The sequence below is a fragment of the Clarias gariepinus genome, chromosome 9 (assembly GCF_024256425.1).
Source record: "Clarias gariepinus isolate MV-2021 ecotype Netherlands chromosome 9, CGAR_prim_01v2, whole genome shotgun sequence".
In the NCBI taxonomy this organism is placed as follows: domain Eukaryota; kingdom Metazoa; phylum Chordata; class Actinopteri; order Siluriformes; family Clariidae; genus Clarias; species Clarias gariepinus.
In genome coordinates, this window is record NC_071108.1 from 27,079,514 (window position 1) to 27,101,593 (window position 22,080).

Sequence of the window (22,080 nt, forward strand, 5' to 3'; positions counted from 1 at the left end):
GAGGAGCTGGTCAATGCTGTGAATAGGTGGGGCCTCTGAGCTTGGACCATCGTTTCCAAGGCTACTATCAGTAATACACTAAGACGTCATGGTTTAAAATCTTGCATCGCACAGAAGGTTCCCCTGCTTAAGTCAGCCCATATCCAGGCCCGTCTGAAGATTTGCAGGGACCATCTGGATGATCCAGAGGACTCAGGGAGAAAGTACTGTGGTCAGATGAGACCAAATTAAAATTTTTTGGTTTTAACTCCATTCGCCGTGTTTAAAGGAAGAATAATATTACCCCAATAATACCATACCTACAGTGAAGCATGGGGCTGGAAGCATCATGCTCTGTGGGTGTTTTTCTGCACAGGGGACAGGACGACTGCACTGTATTAAGGAGAGAATGAACGGGGCCATGTATTGTGACATACAATATTGGGCAAAAACCTCCTTCCCTTAGTCACAGCATTAAAGATAGGTCGTGGCTGAGTCTTACAACATGACAATGACCCAAAGCACACAGCCAGGCAAACCAAGGAGTGGCTCCGTAAGAAGCATTTGGACTATTTAAAAGCAAAATAACCAGTATTCGAGGGTCAGAAATCTGGCTGATAAGAAAGTGATCAAATACTTATTTGACACAGTAATTCACAAATAAATTGTTAAAAAATCATACAATGTGATTTCCGGATATTTCTTTTTAGATTCTGTCTCTCACAGTGGAAATGCACCTATGCTATAAATTGTAGACCCCTCCATGATTTCTAAGTAAGAGAACTTGCAAAATCTTGCACTTATTGACCTCACTGTATATCCTAATGCTCTGACAGTATTTTTTATGGAACTAGGATAATATTTACAGTATATACAGAGTATATTAGTATTTAAAAATGTAACATTTTTAAATACTAAAAGCTATGTATCTTTTAGTGACTTTAAATCACACTTTGTCAGGTAAATGTGTAATGGGCAATGTAAGCATTTAAGCCTACAGACAAAACAAAGATTAGCCAGTACAGTGTGTTCCATGATTCACCTGTATTACCAGTTAAAACGCATTTCATCCACTGGCATCATTGGCAACAATACATTATAGTAAAATTCCCCCTTAACCTGTATGTAGTAGACAACCAAGACATGTTTGGTGCGTATGACCCATGATTGTTTGATTTTTATTCACAAATATAATGGAATGAGATACAGATTGTTTACAGATCTAAAATGTCAAGATTTGCATTACAACAATGACTTAAATGGGCGTTCTATAAACACTGGCAGTACCATTACTATAATTAACAGAAGATGAGGGTTTATGCTACAGCATACTGTATGTCTATCTGGACACCACTTTGAGTGGTCAGTACAGCAAATCAAAAGTTAACATTGCGTTTGATCTATCAAACAGCCAACTAAACACTTAAAGTCATGCTGTTGTGTTTGTTATGAACGTCAATACTCATCAGTTTTTACTGTATTGTTATATCGTTGCTTAGCAACACTAGACGAGAGATGTGTAGTATTGCTAAAAGAAATGAAATCAGATGATACATTAAGTTTGATGTCATGAACTTATATCCTATGAGTAACCTCTCAGATGATCCATCAGTACACTTCAGTCTTTTTAATAGAAACATTAAGTGATTAATTCATTTAATTTCAGTCTTGTCTTTTTTTTTTTACTGTATTTGAACACATTTTAGATAAAGTCAAGGAGAGGGAGAATCAATTAATTTTGTCCTGAAATTAGCAATTTGATAAATATTAAAAGAACAAAATAAAAAATAATTTTGATAAAACTGATAAAGGAATGTCTTGTTAAAATTTACAACAAAAAAAAATAGAGAAAAACTGCTTTTCAGTTTTAATTAAAACCATAATGAAGCATCAGCCCAAAAACACATAACTATAGTGAATAAGAAACAACATGTTTCAGTTTGCAAAGAAAATTATGGAATCGGGTTTGCTTCCTAAGCATGCTGGCATAAAATACATGTATACAGCACTAGGGCACAAAATTCATAGAATACAAATAACACCACGATTAATAAGAGACAAAAAAAAGCCAACCCAGTATGAGTGGGATGGGGGAGTTCAAGACATCATTATGGCACTTCATTGGATCATATGACAGCACAAAATGAACAGGTAATTGAGCATGTACATTCAGATACACAATCACACATCGACCAGAACGTAGAAATTCAGGCTGGTCATTATATTTTCACAGTTGTGATCTTCCCAGGGTTTTCATTTAAAAGAACAGGAGAAATATTAACATTGTTCCGGAAGATTCATGAATACAAGGAAAATAATTTAAGTGCAAGACGTCGTTTTTATGCAGCGGCATTATATTTTGGGATACATCCCATTTAAAAAAATGTTTGCGTTTAATTTCACTAAGATAGTTAATTATATACTTTTATACCTTTGTACCTAAAAAAATAAGAGCCTCTTTAATGCCATTCATTATACTGTGCCTGGAAATACACTTGCACTATGCAGGATTGTCATTCACAGTAAATATATTTCATGTTAACATGGCATATTCTTATTTACAACCCACAAAAATAGCAATATTTACATTTCTATTATGTTACATATAACCTCGGATTTGTTGTGTAAGACATGCACTGTCTGACAAAAAAATTATAAAACAGAAATTATACTAGAAGACAGCATGATATGACACATTTGCACTGACTGTAGCCACTGCCTGAATATTCTGTAATGTATTATTACTTGTTTTGTTTATGGTAAAAATCAAAGACTAGTTTACATTATTACTGTATGTATAAAGGCTGATGCCATTTTGCTTTTGTGAAGAAATATAATGATCAACAGAAAGTATGAATAAAATGGTCAAAGTAATAACCTTGTGCTTTCCCCACATTGTACTTTAAAGTGACAGTATCCTGTATGACTGGAAAAGGCATAAATCTTGCAAAATGCCTGAATTCTAAAATATTTTCGCTATTGCAGTTTTATAGTGGTATGGAGAGTGTGTAAACTGGAACTTTAACAGTGACCAGTGTCTATTGTAAGCTTTGTGTCATCAGATATCATTTATTCATTGTGACAGAGAAATTTAGTTTTTTTTTTTTTTAATCCAGATACTGTATGTATTTTCTTTTTTGCTAGCATATGTTTTTGGTTGTAGTGCAGGTCAGAAATGAAATCATGCATCCATTATATGAAATACTGTATATGGGTGAAAAATAGGCAGGAATAGTGTGAAAAAATATATTCCTCTTACAATCTTCTCTATTAAATAGTTAATATTTACTTTAGTATATAATAGTGTTTTCTTATTAGGAGTATTAAAATCATATTTCTTTTTTTTTTTCCAATGTGTATGTTTGGCACACTTTCTCTATATTCTCTCATACTGAATTGTATTCTATGTACATCCAAATGCCATAATGCCATTTGCAATTAATGCCACTGTGTGGTTGATTAAAAACATGAATTAATTTATTCATTCATCTTCTATACTGCTTATCCTGTACTGGGTCGTGGTGGCCTGGAGCCAATCCCAGGCCTCTTAGGGAATGAGGTGGGGTAAACCCTGGACGGGGTGCCAATCCATCACAGGGCACATACACACACATACACACACTACAGGCAATTTGGGACCAATTGACCTAATATGCATGTCTTCAGACTGTGTGTGGAAACCAGAGTACCCGAAGGAAACCCGCCAATCACAGTGAGTGCATGCTAAGTCCACGCACACAGCCCTGAAGCGGGAATCAAACCCTTGACCCTGGAGGGACAATGCCACAGTGCTAACCAATACGCCTCAGGTTCGCCCCTTTAAAAACAATAACTGATATTTTTACAACACTTGTTGAAATTTTTTTTTTTTACAATTAACTTGTTAAATGAGTCTTGCATTAAGACTGGAATGTTTGTTTTACAATGAATCAAGTGGTCAGACTTTTTTTTTTTTTACAATATTAACTCTTCATAACACTTTACCTTGTTCTTTATAAACATGCCCTCTAATATCCTAACAATGCACAAATCTCTAACATATATATTCGTATCAAAGACACAAGTTCCTGCATACAACATATCAGTCAGTTAAGGGAAAAAAATCCAAAATACCTAAACAAAACATTTTCGACATAATCCTAGTAAAAAAGTCTCTTCAAAAAATTTCTGACAAAGTGTCATTTGCAACAAAATATCTGATTTAGATTTGTACATCATGTATCCTACTATCACTTTAGTATCAGTCAGCTTGCTGCATCTAAAAATAATTATATAGGCACAATTTATAATCTCATAACATAGACTAAGTGTTTCAGTCACTGTCAATTCAACTTAAGTCTCTGAACTTCAGTCAGTTGCAATTAACGTTTAAACCAATTTTTGAAAAAGTTTTCCAAAATATCCTAAAATTTACAACCATCTGATAATATTTGCAAATAAATGTTTTGAAACTGTTCGGACCTGCTAAATTAATACTTCCAGCCTATTTATAAATAACAAAGATAAAACATATCCATAAATTGGCTATGATAATGATGTGTTTTCATCTTGATCCTCAACCTTACATATGTACTGTACATAGGTGAGCAAAACAAATGGTACAAACAAACACCCCCAGAATAAAACAGGTGACTCATAAAAATAATCCATACTGCATGCAAACCTAACATATACTAAATTTAAGTCCAATCAGATATTTCTTTTTAATCCTAGGTCACACCAGAGTATAGTTAGTCCTTATTATCTTTCAGGTAAAATGTCAGGTGTTTGTTACCTAGGTCACACCATTTAGGTTGGTTCAAAGATCAATTATGTCACTAGTGACACTCGCCGAGTCATCGTGTCGACTGACTTTCAGGTACCTCCTTTCCCCTCCATTGTCTGACCCCACCTTATCTAGGTCTGGGGTGAGGAATGGTCTGGTATCGTCTGTGCTGGGGCTCAAGACTCGACCCATACTAGGGGAGGGGTGCAGGGAGATTGGGCAGGATATGGAGGAAGGCACGGGAGCTTGAGAGATCCACCGTGGGCCTTGATGGGTGGGTGTAGGAGGAGCTGTTACCTGCCGGCTTGGGACAGCACTGGGGATAGAGCGGTTTAAGCCAGGAGAGGACTCAGTCAGCAGCGTGTGCTCATCACTGCTCTCTGAGAGCATAATTTGAGGATCACTGTTCCTGCGCAACCAAGTATCAGGTGATGGAGGTGGTGATGGGGGTCCCAGAGGATGGAACAGGCTGCCACCCCTGAACAGATGTCCTCGGTGCAATGCCTCATCTATACTGCGGGTCAGGTCAATTGGAGAAGGAGGGCGCAAGTCAAAGTCGTAAAGAGAGATGGCTGATTCTTTTTCCCGGTCCAGACTGCTGCTCAAAGAACACTGGTGTGGCCGACTGAGCGCCTGCAACCTTAACAACGACCCAGATGAGCCCTCACTGCTATTCTGGTTCCGTCCACGGTTACTTTCTTTTGGTGGGTCCCGGTTTCTTATAAGGCTCTTGCTGATGTCCACTCCTGAGCGTTCCTGCCCAGCCCAGTTGTTGGGCAGCTCTCCTGCCACTGCAGCACCACTGGCCCCTCCCACTCCATTACTGTCAGATTTCCTACAAGGCCTCCCCTTCAGGCTCTGCACAATCTTTGCCCAGCAAGTATGTGTTTCTGAAGAATTAGAGGATGAGCAAGGTGAGGTGAGGTCATTCCCTGCAGCACTCACTCCCTGTCCTGAAGCTCTCCTCATCTGGCCACCTCGTGGTCTCCAGAAAACCCAGGAACTTAGCAGCAAAAGACAGAAGGCCCATGTAAGTTCAAGCAAACGTGCCCAGAACTGAACAAGCCACCAAGTCCAGCGAAAGTGGCGCCAGTCCCCTAGCAGTCCATACAGCCAAAAGCAGGTATAAGCATGCAACAGACAGCATAGTGTCCCAAGAAGAGCACACCCTGCTAGCACACGTGCCAGGACTCTCATCTTTGACCTGCTGAGCCCTTTATCCCTGGTATGGTCTACTTGGATATTGGAGAGTCGTGGAAGCACCAGGAAAATGTAGACCAGACACAGTATCAATCCCGCAGTCAAAGTAAGGCTTTGAAGAACAACAGGTACAGCAGGTGACAGAGCAGGTGACAAAAGGTCAGCAGCTAGCAGTAAGGTACATTGGAGAATTGCCATCACAGTCAGAAGAGGTGGATGCTGAAGAGGTGGAGGCAGCAAAACGACCTCGGCCCCTTTTAGAACCAACACCACCATTGCAGAATGCACCCATATTAACAGCGGCAATGGTAATGTAAACAGGGCTGTGACAACTGATAACGGAAAGACCAAACGAGAACCGTAGGGATCCACCAGGAAGTAAATGGCTCGGACTGTACCCGTGAGAAGAAGGAGGCCATTAGCAAGTGCTAGTGCCCCACGGTGAGGGCAGTGCATGCTGGGAGCCAGGGCTAAACCTAAAGCAGAACCAGCAGTGAGAAGAAGAAAGAGGGCAGCAGAGCCAAAAACGTGCAGCTCCCAGGCAAATGACAGTGTGCGGCTTAGATCAGCCCACACCAGCAAAGTCCTGTTTGAGGTTGCAATTTCACTGTGTGGGTCTTCAGAAGAGGAGCAAAGACCAACACCAGTGGCACATGATGGTGGCACCGCAGGAGGGTGTGATCCAGGTTTAACTGAAGGAATATTCCCAAAGGATAGAGAATGCTCTTTTTCTACATGTCTTACATCATTGTCTGATGGTAGTACATATTCGCGACCCATAGGAAAGGACACAGTTGTGCTTTGAGAAGTGGTTGTATCTGTGAACACAGAGGCAACAAAAAGTTATATGGACAAACTAAATATATACAATATTAATATGCAATAAAATGAAGTGCAAGGATTATACAAACACATTCAATTTAAACATTTAAATTGAATGTACCGAACTTTAAATGTCAAAGCATTTTTATGAATGTTTCAATATGTAATTTTCCTTTTAAACAATACAATTAAAATAAAATAAAAATGAGGTAATGGAAAATGTCCATGTGATGTACTGTAGAAAGTATATTGATATATGTAATTATACATTAAAATCCTAAAATGCACCGAAGTGTAGTCACCCTGCCTCTTGCTCTCTTGCTCCTAGGTCCAGTCTTTTACATTTTGAGACCTGAGATATGGCCACACTATGAGGGTTAAAACAATGCATTGGTGTGATAAACCTGTTCATTCCATAGATTCCAGTCATCAGCTGACATCATTTCATAGCTGCATAGTGTTGCTAAACCTACAGTAGAAGCAACACCAGATCATAACACTGCTTTCAGGTACAGCACTGCTTCCAGATGCTTTTACAGTGGCCACTATGCATGATGGAGGCATCGTTTCATGCATTTAATCTTACATTGCTCCAAAGTCCAATATTTATGCTGCCCAGAAAATTAAAGCCTTTCATTCAGATCTTCTCTCACTTACAAGTGTTTACCTTATGGCCACACAGCTGTTTAATCCCAATTCTCTGAGTTCTTATCACCTTGTGTATGTGTGTGTGTGTGTGTGTGTTTGTGTGTGTGTGTGCATTTGTAAATGCTCTTACTTTTTATGCTCTTAATGCTCGTACTTCTTTAAATAATATATATTTTTTTTCTTCCACAAATTTGATGGTTTAGCAATATCTTTCCAGGTTTCAATAATATGTTGGACAATTCTCTGATATCAAAAGAGAGCATTCTTGGTAAAGAAGTTGGTAAAACACCAACATTTGGTTGATAATAAACTTTTAGTCATTTGTTCATGTATATGAGGGTGGTAGAATTGAGAGATTTGGTAGATTTATGGGCTTTAAATGTTTTTTTTTTGTTGTTGTTTTTTTAATAAGGAAAACATGCTATGCTAGCACTAATCACTAGAGGGTAGTATTTTACCATATAGTGTTCAATATTAGACATAATTGCTTTTAACAGAAAAAAACTACACCCATTTATACACTCTTTCGTCTTTCTTGGCAGGGTCCCTGTCTTATGCTAAATCTAGCCTTCTAAATAAAGAGCTCATATCCCTATTACCAAAACTAGACTGATTGACTTTTTTCTTTCAAGAAAAAAAAATCTTATATGAAACTCGATGGCTTAATTATCAATTAATTAAATTAATGTAATTATATACAAACATCTGAAACCTATTAGCATTTCCAATATGCTAACAGGAGAGCCACTCAAATCGAAAAGTTTGCTATACACCTAGCTATATGTACCTAGTAAAAAGCCATAGCGAGTTTTGTATAAAAGAAGTAGTGTGAAAAGAATAATATAGATAAGAGAATGTTACAGAGAGTTAAGGAAAATAATTTTGTACATACTCTTTACTTTTAAACCCATTTTAGAATTTAGAGTTGCTTAATGCTAAAGTGTTATAATGTCAAGCTTAAAAATCTAGCACAGACAAACAGTTGTGGTGATTAGTGCCACAGTTGTGGCCGTACACTACAACAGGAAGTAGTTTCTGATTATACTTAAATATTATTGAATTTTAACCTTTTTACAAGGGTGTATGAGTCAATTTTGGCTACCACTTGATTTTTTTTTTTTTTTTTTTTTTGGTTAGGCTTTATTGGAAATTCTTATGCAGTACCTCTTCAACTCCACAATCCACATGCTCTCCTTTATGAGATTCAGATGTCAGTGGTTAGGTAACATACTACTATAGTGTTACTCCCCAGGAGGAGGTCAGAGTTCTAAATAGGGGTGTGTATGACAGCCTGAAGGTATACTGTATATCCTCCTGCGTAAGGAAGTTTAAGCATTAAACGCATGGGCGTCGCTTAATGAGACAGCAGCTTGACTTTTTTTGCACATGATTTTACATTGGAAACATCTCTGCATTTAGTATTTTTGGAGGACTGCATGGAGTGTTTTTCAAGCTATCTTCTTCATTGGAAACATGCCTCACTCCTTTGAACATTCAGCAGAACCTAATGGTATCGTACATAGACATGGTGATTATTATGGTTCTTTAGTTTCTTTTATTTTTGTCTGAGACTTGTAATACAGGATTCAAAAACTATATTTACACAAACTCCCATAATTTGTGAAAATAAATGTTTAAGTTTGTCTCAGAATTAGATTTTGAAATACAATGAAATTTAAATGTTTTTTTCTAAGTTTTCTGGGACATGGCCCCCTCAAACTGTCTGGAGGGTACACACTTGTGCACACAAGAAGGGAAAGTAATACGTGATGGATTACAAAGAAGAGCTTCGCCAAAGATGAACGGAAACAGTCTTTTTCCACACAACCTTAATGGGCTTTTGACTTGTCCAGAAAACACACACAATCCCATACTCACATAGTCTCCCATATCAAGAACTAATGTTTGCACACACTCCTTCATCAAGCCTTCAAATAAGCAAATGGTAAAACATACTCAAATAGACTCCCAGTAACATGTTCTTCCTGGAACTCATGCCCGCTTCTAAACCGTAGGAACCCCAGATGTGCTGATCAAGTTTCACAGCTGGAGGCATTCACACAAAACTCCCTATTGCTGCAGTACTTCACTCACTTTAACCTGCACACAATGTGAGCATCAGGCTTTGACACGCTTCAAGTGAACTATCTAGCTGGCATTTGTATCTTTACTTTAGATCCTGCACCACTCTTTTACACTTGTCTCCTCCCTTCCTTGCACCCAGTTCTCTATCCATCTGGTTCTCATCACTCTCTGAACTCCCTCGGCTTACTCCCCCTTTCCCCACTCTATTTCCATTTACAAATCATCCATTCCTTGTAATACTATCTAACGGCAAACCTTGAGGAGCGTTCGTGCCCTTGTACATCTCATCCTTTGCTGCTTTTTTCTTTTCTAGAACTTTGTGACTCCTCCATTCCTCTCTTTCATCTTCTCCTGTGCATATTTTCCCTTGGGTCTGTCCTGTCCCTTTTCTGCAAACACATACAGTTTCCGTCCACCACTTTCTCCTGCTCTGTTCTCTCTGACTGTTCTTTCATACCTTTGAGCTTTGTCCAATGTTTTCCCGTAAGAAGCCAGCTGCATAAATAATTCCACTTCATGCCAGTGACTTGTTCATCATCAATGCAGCCATTGTTTTCTAACACAACCAAATCCCACGAGTGTCATTTTCGATTGACTCCTACCTGCTGTGCTCTGCTGTTTTGTTGTGCTTTCTAAAGGTTTGATCTCTGCTCTTTGTTGGCTTCTTGTGGTAGGTTCTCCTGCTTGAGCTGCAGCTCCTTCTGACTTCTGATTGGTTATTTTTGTTGTGCTTGCTAGCTGTGTTGTGCTTTTTGGCTGTGGTGTTGTCAGGTTGGCTGTGGTTTTTCTTTGCGGTGGTGTCTTCAACTGGAAATGAGTCAGGTTTGTGTGGAAAGCTGTCGTGTTTTCATTAAGTGATGGACTTTCTTTTGTTTGATGTCTGGTTTCAGTGGTATGCTTAGCTGATAAACAAGAAAAAACACGCAGGAATAAAAAATACTGATAATACATCATACAGGAATCTAAACATGTAATCACCCACCTCCAAGATCAGCTCCACTCATATTCATCCGATGAGAATCCCCTGGGAAATTGTTGGCCACTGTAGCAGTAGAGATTCTGGCCTGAAGCACTAAGCCTACAGTAGTTTTAATATGAGTAGTGGACTCAGTTGTCAGAAAGGTATGAGACATTTGGGCTTCGTCAGTATGATCAGAGTCAGTCGATGACGTATCTAAGCTAACTGCAGTGGGGAGTAATACCTCTGACACTGACTTTAAGTCTTCTTTACTGGTGTCAGGAATTGCTTTCTTGTGGACTGCATCTGCAGCTGCTATTGTAGTTTCACCAAAATGTTGTTTGATGGACATAAATGTAGTTGCTTCATTTTCAGAATAGCCTCCTGTCTTTTGGGTGGGTACTTTGGTAACAGGCCTCATTGTGGTATGTTGGGTTTGGCCGAGTCCACCTTTGGTTCTGTTGTTTGGTAAAAGAGAATGTGTTGTAAGGTCAACTTTCGTGTATGTTTTTGAATGTTTCATTAATATCTCCTCCACTGTATTAGCCTTAGGTTGCCCATTTAAAATAGCCTTTTCTTCTTCGTAGTCTCCAACAGAAGCATTTCTGTTTGTTACTTTTTCCGTTTTAGGTCCTTGATCGTTTAATTGATCAGACACATCAGTCCAGGCTGTGGGAAGAGAAGGCCTTAGGCTCTCCTGTGTCCGATCAGCAGGTGATCTAGTGTTGTCATTATATGTAGAAGAATTGACATACGCTTGGCTTGCAATTGGCTGGGCGAGAGCAAGAAGCAAGGGGATCATTAGCAGAAGAGCCATGGACGTTCTCAGGCTTCCAAAAGCACACCTGATCAACAAACGGCTGATGACTTTCATGTCTGCACCTGTGAAAGAATAAAGGAAAATTATACAAAAAGCAGACAAACACATAAGTGACTAGATTCGTGAAAAGAAAAAAAAAATTTTTTTTGGGAATGGAATGAATGAAGCATGACTAAAGTTTACATGTGGGAAGCAATCTACAGTATGACATCTATTAAACTGAGTTCATGGAAAGTGCACACTAGGGATGCAGCACAATGCCTCTATCTGTATCTGCATAGATTATGGGAATGGTTTTCTTAATAAAAATTTTGCACTGTGCCTCTGGAAATACTGGAAAAAAGAGGGCATTTTAGCATGGGCTGTGAATTTCCAGCTTTGAGTTATCTACTGTACTGCAAGTTATCTAATTTTGTCTATACCTGCCCACAATTTGATTGATTTTGTTTCCCAAAATATAAAAGTTAAACTTTCATGTTTAAAAACCAACTAGGAAGTTACTAAGGATGGATGAAATACCAGCTTTTTTTTTTTATGAATATGGTCTTTATTTGTTTTAGTGGTGTTGAAGCCATGAAGCAAGTAGTATTGTAAACTGACAGACTATTTTGTCTGTTTTTTTTTTATCACAAGTGTGTTAAAAAGCACAAATGCCAAAGTATATTGCACAAATTGTTCTATCGGTGTGAATTTTGTATGTTTTGCAAAGCCCTGTAAAGCCATTTCCTACAGCTTTGCCTCATTGAATGCATCAGCCTGTTGCTGTGTTTTGAGGTTATTTAAGAATGCAATTTAGCATTATGAATGCTAGTATTTTAAATAACGTTTAAACTACAAACATTGTTGACATCCATAAGAAAAAATATTATAGCAAATATTATAGTGTTTTTGAACCTCACTGTAGTAAAATTACTATAGTAATGACTACAGTTTACTACAGCATGTACAGTAGCAATAGCGAATATTAAAGTTCACTACAGTGTGTAGTCAGTTACTATAGTAAATACTACAGTTTACTACAGCATGTAGTAATTACTATACCAGGCTTTATAGCATGTAGTAAATACTGTACTACGGTTTACATCAGCTTATAATCAATTACTATATTAAATAGTAAGGGTCACTATAGCATGTAGTTATCATCTGTCACGATAGTAAAGGAGGTAAACAAATGCAAGTGCAGAGCAGCATTGATTTATTTATCAATAGCAGACAATCAAAAATGTGAGACTGAATCGAGGTCGAAAATGTGCAAGGGTCAGACGAGGCACAACCATAGTCAAGGACAAAACCGTCACAGACAAATAAGAGGTAATTTACGGCTAGAGCTGAAATACTTCTTATTAAAACAGCGGATCAGAGTTCTTTTAATTAGATGCTTTCTGACTGAGCACAGGAGTTGCAGGTTAGTAATCAGGAGATCCTGAACGGAGAGAAGAGAGTTGCTAATCCGTGCCCACCATATTTGTAGGCTGCATAGAAGTCTGGGAAATTGAGTTTCCTGTTAATAGAAACAGTGAATGTCTCACATTACTACATTAAATACCACACTTAACTACAGTCACAATATTTCACCTATCCTGTTTTTTTTGGCATAGCCTATTTGTCACAATCAAAGATTATCAAACTTAGAAAACAAAGAAAGAAAGAAATTGCCCTGTAACAGTCTGGAAAGGGTTACAAAGCCATTTCTGAGGCTTGGGGATGCCAGCAAACCATGATCAGAGCTATTATCCACAAATGGAGAAAACTTGGAGAGGTAGAGAACCTTCCCTGGAGTGGCTGGCATTTTAAAATTACTCCAATAGCACAATGAAAACTTTTTCATGAGCTCATAATAGAACCCATAACAACATCTAACAGAACCCAGAACAACAACAACACTCATTTGTCTCAGTTAAGGTCAGTGTTCATGATTCAACAATAGAAAAGAGACTGGGCAAAATGGCATCAATGGGAGAGTTTCAAGACAAAAGACACTGCTGACCAAAAAAACCCCACAAATTCTCATCTTACATTTGCCAAAATAAAATCTAGATTATCCCAAAGATGTTTGGGCACCTATTCTGTGGGCTGATAAAACAAACGTCTAACTTTTCAGAAAATGTGTCTCCCATTACATTTGGTGTAAAACTAACAGCATTTCATAAAAAGAGCATCATACCAACAGTCAAACATGGTAGTGGTATGTGATGGTCTGGGACTGCTCTGCAGCTTGAAGACCTGAACAACTTGCCATAATTGTTGGAACCATAAATTCTGTGCTCTACCAGAAAATCCTGAAGGAGAATGTCGGGTATCAGATCATGACCTTAAGATCAAGCGTACTTGAGTTATGCAGCAGAACAATGATCCAAAACACACCAGCAAATGTAATTAATTTTTTTGAATCGCTCAAAAAAAACAAAATTAAGGTTTTGGGGTGGCCTAGTCAAAGTCCAGACTTAAATATGATTAAGATCCTTACACGGGCCGTTCGTGCTTGAAAACTCTCCAATGTGGCTGCATTTAAACAATTCTGAAAAGAAAAGTGGGCCAAAATTCCTCCACAGCAATGTAAAAGAGTAATTACCAGTTATTGCAAACATTCGATTGCAGTTGTTGCAGACCAGGCTGGCACAACCAGTTATTAGGTTTAGGGGGCAATTAAGTTTTAAGATAGGGCTGGGCAGGTTTGGACAGCTTTTTTTTTCTTAATAAATGAAATCATCATTTAAAAACTTGTTGTGACAAATATGAAAAAAAAAATAGAAAGCACGGTACAGCTTGTAGTCAATTACAATAGTAAAGACTACAGATAACTACAGACCATAGTAATTACTATAGTAAATACTACAGGTAACTACTGCATGTTGTAATTATTATAGTAAATACTACACTTTACTACATCTTGTAGTCAGCATCCTATAGTAATCACTACAGTAAACTATATTATTTGTTCATGGGGAATCATAATTAGCAATACAGTATAACTAATACAAAAACTTCTGTTTACAGCATCATCTCCTTTACCAGTTTTTGCTTTACTCCAGTACACGATAAAAGCTTGCTATCATAGTCCAGGTATCCTTAAAGAGCATGTGCGCTTACACTATAGTATCCTACATAGTTTTGTTAGCTATATACAGTAGCATGGTGTTTACACAACATCCAGATCACATAATGCCTTATTTCACAAGAATAATTAATTACTCTTAGAGTAATAGCAGTTAAGGAGTGTAAATGTGTAAATGTACTTTTCTCTGCATCAATATTCTCCAAAAACCTTTTGTACAAATTTAAACTAGTGATTGGTTGTTCGTGAACGATTTATTCTTTTTGAACAAGTCTTTAACGTGACTGAGAAGAACGAGTAGTCTCAGAGAGTGATTTGTTAATTTTCTACTGGGCGCAAAACCTCCGTATGTTATGTGCAGAAAACCGAAATGAGTAGTTACCCTTGAGTCTTCTAGTCCGAATCGTTTGTTCTTTTGTCACGTGACTCCAATAGACGCTATGCAGTGCATTACACGGGAAACAGAATTGAACAGTTCTTCTCATGAGTCTTCTAGTCTGACTTGTTCGTTCTTTTGTCATGTGACTCCCATAGCAGTGAAATAGATTCAAAAGAATAAATGACTCGGACTAGAAGACTCACGAAAAGAGCCACCCAATTCTGTTTCATGTGTAATGCACTGCATAGCGTCTATGAGAGTCACGTGACAAAAAAAAAAAAACAAGAGGTATGAGAGGTGAGCTGCTCATTGTGTTTATCATAATATAACATAATATTTATCAAAATATTGTAATATTTTCATTAATGGTACTATACAGTAGCTAAAATGTGTATGAAGACGTGTTGGGAAGTCTGTTTATTGAAAATGTAACATTTTATTTTATTTCTGATCAAAAGAGCGGAATCACTAAAATCATCATGTGATAGCTTTTAAAATTTGGATATATAATAGTTTTCAAATTAAGTGTTTTGGTATCGACAACCTTCTGTGTCAAAATGAGTAAAAGTCAAAAAAAGGTGTTTATCGTGTATTGCTGTCATTCTGTTCATATATACTAGTATACATTAATTTATATGAAAACCGTCTGCAAAAAAAAATGTCATGATTTTTACACCCAATTCAGGTACTTGGTGACGGTGCAAGTGGGTTCGAACAGAGAAATCGGTAAATTGTGGTAGACTAGACAACTGATCATTTCGGCCATGCATGGTAACAAACTTGAATCCACCTTTCCAAACCTGAGACAACCACTTTATTGTTAATGACTTAATTAAGGAGCAGGAAAGGCAGCTAAATTAGTAACATGGGGTACTTGCTGATACCCAGCAACACGTACAGATAAAAACCAGCCATATTCAGAAATATCATGTCTAGATGGTTACATAAAGTGTAAAAACAGCATGTCTACATGTTATTACCATATGCCATAAATTTAAATTAAAAAGACAGACAAAATCCCTGGCAAGAACAGAAGATTCAGCGTGACTCATTACAGCACGGTTTTCTTCACTGGCTTTTAAATGATACGTCGCATCTGTGTTTTTACTCAGGGTCTTTGCGAGATATGTTCCACAAACCACAAAGCACCTGTCAGCGACTCAGTCCAACCTCTTACCCAGCATGCATCACCATGACTCACTCCCACCCCCAAATGCTGAATCACTACAAGGAAATTTGGTAAAGCGTTTAGATACAGTACAAAAGTCTCCAGAGTGTCATACGAGACGAACAGTCATAACGAAAGTAGGGAATAAGGAGCTCGAATTAATTTAAGCACTTAACGTAAGCCATTCAATAGCCAAGGAGTAAAAGGAGAGCCAGAGAAAGAGCAAACCTATCAATCAGCATGGCTTCATTCTGAGTAAACACGACAGATTATATATATATATATATATATATATATATATATATATATATATATGTAAAAGCATAGTATAATCAAAAACCAAAAAAAAAAGGAGAAAGTACAAATACACCAGATGGATACGCAAGGTGAGAGGCGTTCGCTTCAGTCTTCATTCAATTTTTTTGCTTTTCCCATGTTTTTTTTTTTTCCTGTTTCCCTCCTCGGTGTTGTACAGTGTGTTGTCCCCCTGTTCTTCCTGCCACTCTGACACACTTTAGGCTTCAGAGGAGCGACAGATAATAAAGATTAAGAGATAAGAAAGACTACAAAACATAGTAATAAAGCAGGAAAGGCAGGGATGAGACAAGGAAGTGAAAGAGAGAATAAGCGCAGATAAGAGTTCTTGCTGTGCAAATTTCACATTGTTAATACTCCACTGTTATTATAGCAAGCTCAGAGGTGTTATGTGTGTGTGTGTGTGTTGCTGCCGTAGTTTGTAGGTGTGTGTATTTACTCTGCTGGAGCAAAACGGAAAATCTGATAGACTTTGTTCACCAAGCCAGGCGATCTTTTTTTCTTCCTATGTTTACTCTAGGCACGTCACCCACACGTGTGTTTTGTGTGTGTGTGTGTGTGTCTCGTATATGATGAGATGGAGGCTGACAGTGATTTAGAATAAGCAATCATGTGTGTACAGACTCATCCACAGCCATATCTACTTCCTGACTAGGACACATTGTACTGGAAACTGTCTGACCCTCTGTGCGAATACTGTTGTCTCTTTGTCTCTCTCATGTCACACACACACACACACATGCAGTGGGAATGATGTACTGTAATGCCCCATAATGCACAGAGTCTAAAGATACAGAATAGCTGAGATAAAAATGGACATTTCTGTCCCCTAAGGCAGGATGTCATTGCACATTCTCTAACAATAATTTCTTTGACTCTATTGTCTCTCTAAGTGCTACAGCATCACTCACCCACTCTCACTCTCTCTCTCTCTCACACACACACACACACACACACACACTATTCTTGTCACATATAATATAAATTGCAGCGTTTACTACAAAACCTTCAAATTATTTAAAATCTAAAACATTATAAACACCATGCTATACTACCTTTTCCTCTCTCTCTCTCTCTCTCACACACACACACACACACACACACACACACTAAATATGATTATTAAATTCCTGCTTCATGGCCACATGGGCCATTTCAAACATTTAAAAGAGATGCTTGTTTCTTCATAGCAGCGCTCTCTCTCTCTCTCTCTCTCTCTCACTCACTCACTTTCTCTCTCTCTCACACACACACACACACATGGACTGACTCATTTCATGTAGCCTAACATTCCCCTTAATTTCAGTGAATGTTTCCAGGCCTAAGACAGAAGGCTGTTTGTAGACAGGGGTATCAGAGCGTTGTCCTGCATACATACGTGTGTGTGTGTGTGTGCGCATGTGTGTGTGGGAGTGGCATACTGCTGAATTCCCCAGGGAGTTTTAAGATAAATGTGCATGGCTTATTCATGTAGGATTAGTGGGAGACACGGTAGAGTATGAGTATGATCGTGTGTGTGTGTAGCAAAAAGGTATGGGGGGGGAGGGTGGGTTGGTTTTGGTGACTGGTCGCTCTAACCGTAATAATTCCACCCTTCCACCCTTAAGGAATGTAAATAAGCTGTTCTATCAGGGCAAAACCTGCTCTCGATCCATCTTTACACAATGCAGACTCGCTCAACTGGGAATGAATGAGCCTGGACATCGTATGCCCGGAACACAACACAGCATGTCCACCTGATTCTACCGTTTCCTCTTCCTTCCTTTCTTGGAAGGCCATAGTGCTATCACAAAAGCAGAAAATCTGATAGATGAAAGGGCCATGAGTCTTAAACTCTCTGTAATCTATCTGTCTTACTTTCTGTTTTGTGGGCAAGTCTCAGCTGGCGTCCACTACGATTTTATCAAGTTGTCATTTCCAAAGTCACTTTTTTCTCTCTCTTACAAACAGCATCTTCATCCAATGCTGTAATGTCTGCATAGAAGACGAAACGTTAATCAGTTACCATGACACACACATACAGTACAAACAAGCAAAACAGGTCAAGCCCAGGTCATCATATTTACATTTATATGTAGGTATTTGGCAGACGCTGTTATCCCCAGCGACTTACTGTAGACTTAGAAAAGTGCTTTGAAGTTACCGTCTTTGGATTTACCCTTACACTGGGTTACTAGGTTACTGACTAAGTACCATCAATCAAACAAACATTGTTGGGAAGGGTTCTTTAGTTGTCGTTTAAAAAATTGCCAGTGAGTCAACTGTACAAACATCTAGAGGAAGTTCATTCCACAACCGTATACATCACTTTTACAGCATTTGACTTACATTTCATCTCATTAAACATCTGCACAGTTAAGGGTTAAGGGCTTTGATGGTGCCAAGGTTTGACCCTGGGATTTTCCAATCAGTAGTCCGACACCTTCACTGCACCACTGAGCTACCGCTTTCCCCCATATCGACAAGTCTTGAGACCCAAATTGATTTTAGGGATTGTTTGATCCCTAAAAGTCTATCCAGAGTTCATATCCACAACCATATCAGATTTTATATATAATATGGTCTTATCCAGTGATATATTTTATGCTGTAAAAGCATCATGTCTCTGATGTTTCACATAACATAACCTAGGCAAAAATAAAAAAGTCGCATACTCTAACCTTTCATTCAACTCCCTTTGGCTTTGATTACACTGCACAGTATGATGACCAAATAATGTCTCATTATCCCAAAACCACCTTTTCACAATTTATGTCCCGGAATATGCCTGTGCTATCAGGTAAGAAAACTCCATAGATGTGACAACCTGGATATTTGGTACATTCGAGTCATCCAATGATTTTTTTTTTTTTCATTTTATTGCCACATAATGTTACTGAGCCTAGACTTGACCAACGGAAGCAACTCCAGATCATAACACTGCTTCCAGTTGCTTATACAGTGGACACTATGCATGATGGGTGCATTGCTTTTCTTCTTACCCTGAAGTCAGACGGCATGACCTTTTTCCATTGCCCTGTCCATTGCAACAAGTCCAGTGTTTATGATCCCTAACACATTTAAGCATTTTTCTGATTAGTCTCACTAACAAATGCTTTTCTAATGCGTAACATATTTCACACAAATGCTCTTAATTTTACTAATAAACATAGCTGCAATTTGTACTGTCAGTTTTTATGAACTGCTGCATCTGAAGTGCTGCATAGCACGTTCGCTGCTACTTAAGTCAAATCCTACATCAATGAATCATCTTCAGTAACTGATCAGGGCTCTAAATTTAGAGCATGTCCTAGGAACAATGTCTGTGATGCAGGAATACACCCAGAATGGGACACTGGTCCTTTACAGGATACCATGCATACACTTTTACATCTAAAGTGAATGAAGTGTAGCTGGTTTTTCTACTGGCATGTTTTTGGCAGGTGGGAGTTAACCAAAGGACTCAAAGGAAATCCACACAGAGAGAATATGCTAAACTCCATACAGACAGTAATCCAAGTCTGATGGTGAGCCAAGGTTCAAGGAGTTCTGGGAGTGGCAATGCTAGGGGTGGATGATATGCTGATATAATATATCATGAGTGATCAAACTTTCTTGCCTATCTTTTTTTACAGCGGGATTGTGAGCGCTGTGATACTAAACACATTTTTTTCAGTTGGGATAAAACACTCAGACGTAGCATCCCAAGTTGTTTTCTGAACCAGACATTTATCTATTTGTAGGTCCAGCCTGCATTTAGTCTGACACATAAACAAATCAATAACAACCAAGTGTTAGCAGTAGATTAACTTATTCTCATTTTGTTTGGCAACACAGCAGCCTGGTTGAAACACCAAGAGATTGGTCCCTTAAAATACATATATCAGTCATGTGAAAAATATGTGTAACAGTTATATGGAACCGCTTGATTTTACACAGAAGGCACTGTTTAAACAACAGTCTGTCACATATGCAAATGCAAAACTAGCACGTTGAGAAAACGTGACCAACCTGTTTATCTGTCTCAAAATACAGCACTCAGAAGAGTGCACTGAAATCCAGATAAGACCAGGAGCACATGTGAGACATGTGAGGTCTGAAGTAATGACAATAACAAACGTATGTAAAAAAGGCACTGGAAAGACATCATAGATACCAGGACCTTTTACCTGGCAAAGGATATAATGGCCATTAAAATAGTTAAAAATATGTGTTTTAAGTGACTTCTAGCTACAACTTTCCGAATCGCCAGATACCTCAACACCACCATTTTTAATGGTACAAATAATGCTAAGAAAGACTCAACGCTAACTATGCTAATGCACTCAACATTTTAAATGTAGTTCAATAAACACTGACATGTCAATCTTTACATTATTTTAAATAACAAAAACATTAGCAGAGGTGATGCACTTTTTTATTTTGGTCTTTTTTTATATATATATCCTTTTAATCTGATATACATGCTTGTCTCTTTTTTCATTTAAAAGCTATATTTCCATCTTTAGGAATGATAGTTTGATTGCTCTGGCCAGTAATATAAAAAAATTCAAGATAATATTATAAAACGTGATCCATCCTGAATAAAAAACATTATCTTATGGTTTTGCCAGCTTGCCCAGCCTTATTGCTGGTGCTACCCACTGCACCACTGGGCTGTCAATGAGGTTTTCACTTCAATATACCTTAAACAATCTATTTCTATTTGCACTCCAATAGACAAAGCTGCACATACCTACGGTATAATGCAGCATAATTTTTCCCATGCTTGGGCCCTTTAAAATGAGTATCTGTATTCTATTCTGGTGTCTTTCGATGCAAAGCAATAACACTAAGCAAGCCAAGAGCAAAAAAAAATTTTGTGCAATAGTTTTGCCGGTGAAAATACGTTTTGGCTTCATGGATGCATTCTTCCCTTCATGAAAAGGGTTAAAAGGAAGCAAGTAGCGCATCTGAAACCATGTAGAAACGTGGGAGAGTTTTTGGTCTCGCGAGAGAAAATGAAAGAGCGCGTGCACAAGGCTCATTTCAAAACCTGCTTTATTGTTTATAAGCGTTTACTTTTTATGTGCATATCATAACGCGGGTATTCATTTTCACTTTCTCGTCAACATACAGAGCTGGCACATTCAACATGACGTTTCATTTGGGTTAAAGATAAAAAGGATAGAGCAAGGGTTCGAGTCCTACCGCGATAGTCAGTCCGCCGCGCGGCGCGACACTGAGGCTCGCGCGTGAATCCTCTCTCTATAGCGACACCAAGGCACGCGCGTGAATCTTCTCGCGCGCTATAGCGGACCTGAAGCTCGCGCGTGAATCCTCTCACGCGCTATAGCGATGCGGAGATCTGTAGCCAGCATGGTGCACGTTCACTGCTCCGCGACACCCTTTGCGCGCGCGACTCTACTTCTTATAATAATAATAATAATAATAATTGTTGGTATTATTATTATTATTGTTATTGCAAGCTACAGAAATCAAGATGGAAGTCTGCTGAAGGGACTCGCGCACTGAATTGCGCATCTGATCACCTCCACGCTCCGATCACATTAACGCAGAAAGATAAACACCAGTCATCCATCCTACCTGTACTCCTCGTGCCTTGCTCATAAATGACGTGGGTTTCTTTTTTGCTGCTGTTGCTGTCTTGCCTTGGGCACAGCTACTGTTTCAGATGTGCCGAGTCTGCGATCGTGTTCCCGAAGGTGATCCGAAACCCTGCCGCTGAGGGCGCTGGGTCAGTGGCGTCCTCACTCCGCCCGTGTCTCGCTAATACATTCATCTCTCTCTCTCTCTCTCTCGATCGCGCGCGGTTAGTCTTACACAACTGCCTGCCTCACGGCTTCTCATTCTGGCAGAGCTCACGTATGCGCAGTGACGTATGCACTTTTTTCTTTTCTTTTTTTT

The 22,080-nt window shown here is 38.6% G+C and overlaps 1 protein-coding gene across 1 annotated transcript; it reads right to left on the bottom strand.

Annotated features, from left to right (window-relative positions):
- Positions 1 to 1,125: 1,125 nt before the first annotated feature.
- On the bottom strand, positions 1,126 to 21,818 carry LOC128530455 (proline-rich transmembrane protein 3). Its single transcript, XM_053504416.1, has 4 exons — positions 21,760 to 21,818; positions 10,482 to 11,339; positions 10,102 to 10,401; positions 1,126 to 6,762 (listed from the first exon to the last, which is right to left on the bottom strand). The coding sequence occupies exons 2-4, from the start codon at positions 11,329 to 11,331 to the stop codon at positions 4,778 to 4,780; spliced, it is 3,135 nt and encodes a 1,044-aa protein (XP_053360391.1). The 5' UTR covers positions 11,332 to 11,339; positions 21,760 to 21,818; the 3' UTR covers positions 1,126 to 4,777.
- Between the last annotated feature and the right edge of the window lie 262 nt (positions 21,819 to 22,080).

Bases quoted from the DNA above. Each gene is read 5' to 3' on its own strand.
- LOC128530455 (XM_053504416.1), bottom strand. From the start codon at position 11,331: ATGAAAGTCATCAGCCGTTTGTTGATCAGGTGTGCTTTTGGAAGCCTG. The intron at 10,402-10,481 runs GTGGGTGATTAC...CTTGTTTATCAG, and splicing joins GAGTGGAGCTGATCTTGGAG to CTAAGCATACCACTGAAACC. The intron at 6,763-10,101 runs GTAGGAGTCAAT...CTGTGTTCACAG, and splicing joins AAAACAGCAGAGCACAGCAG to ATACAACCACTTCTCAAAGC.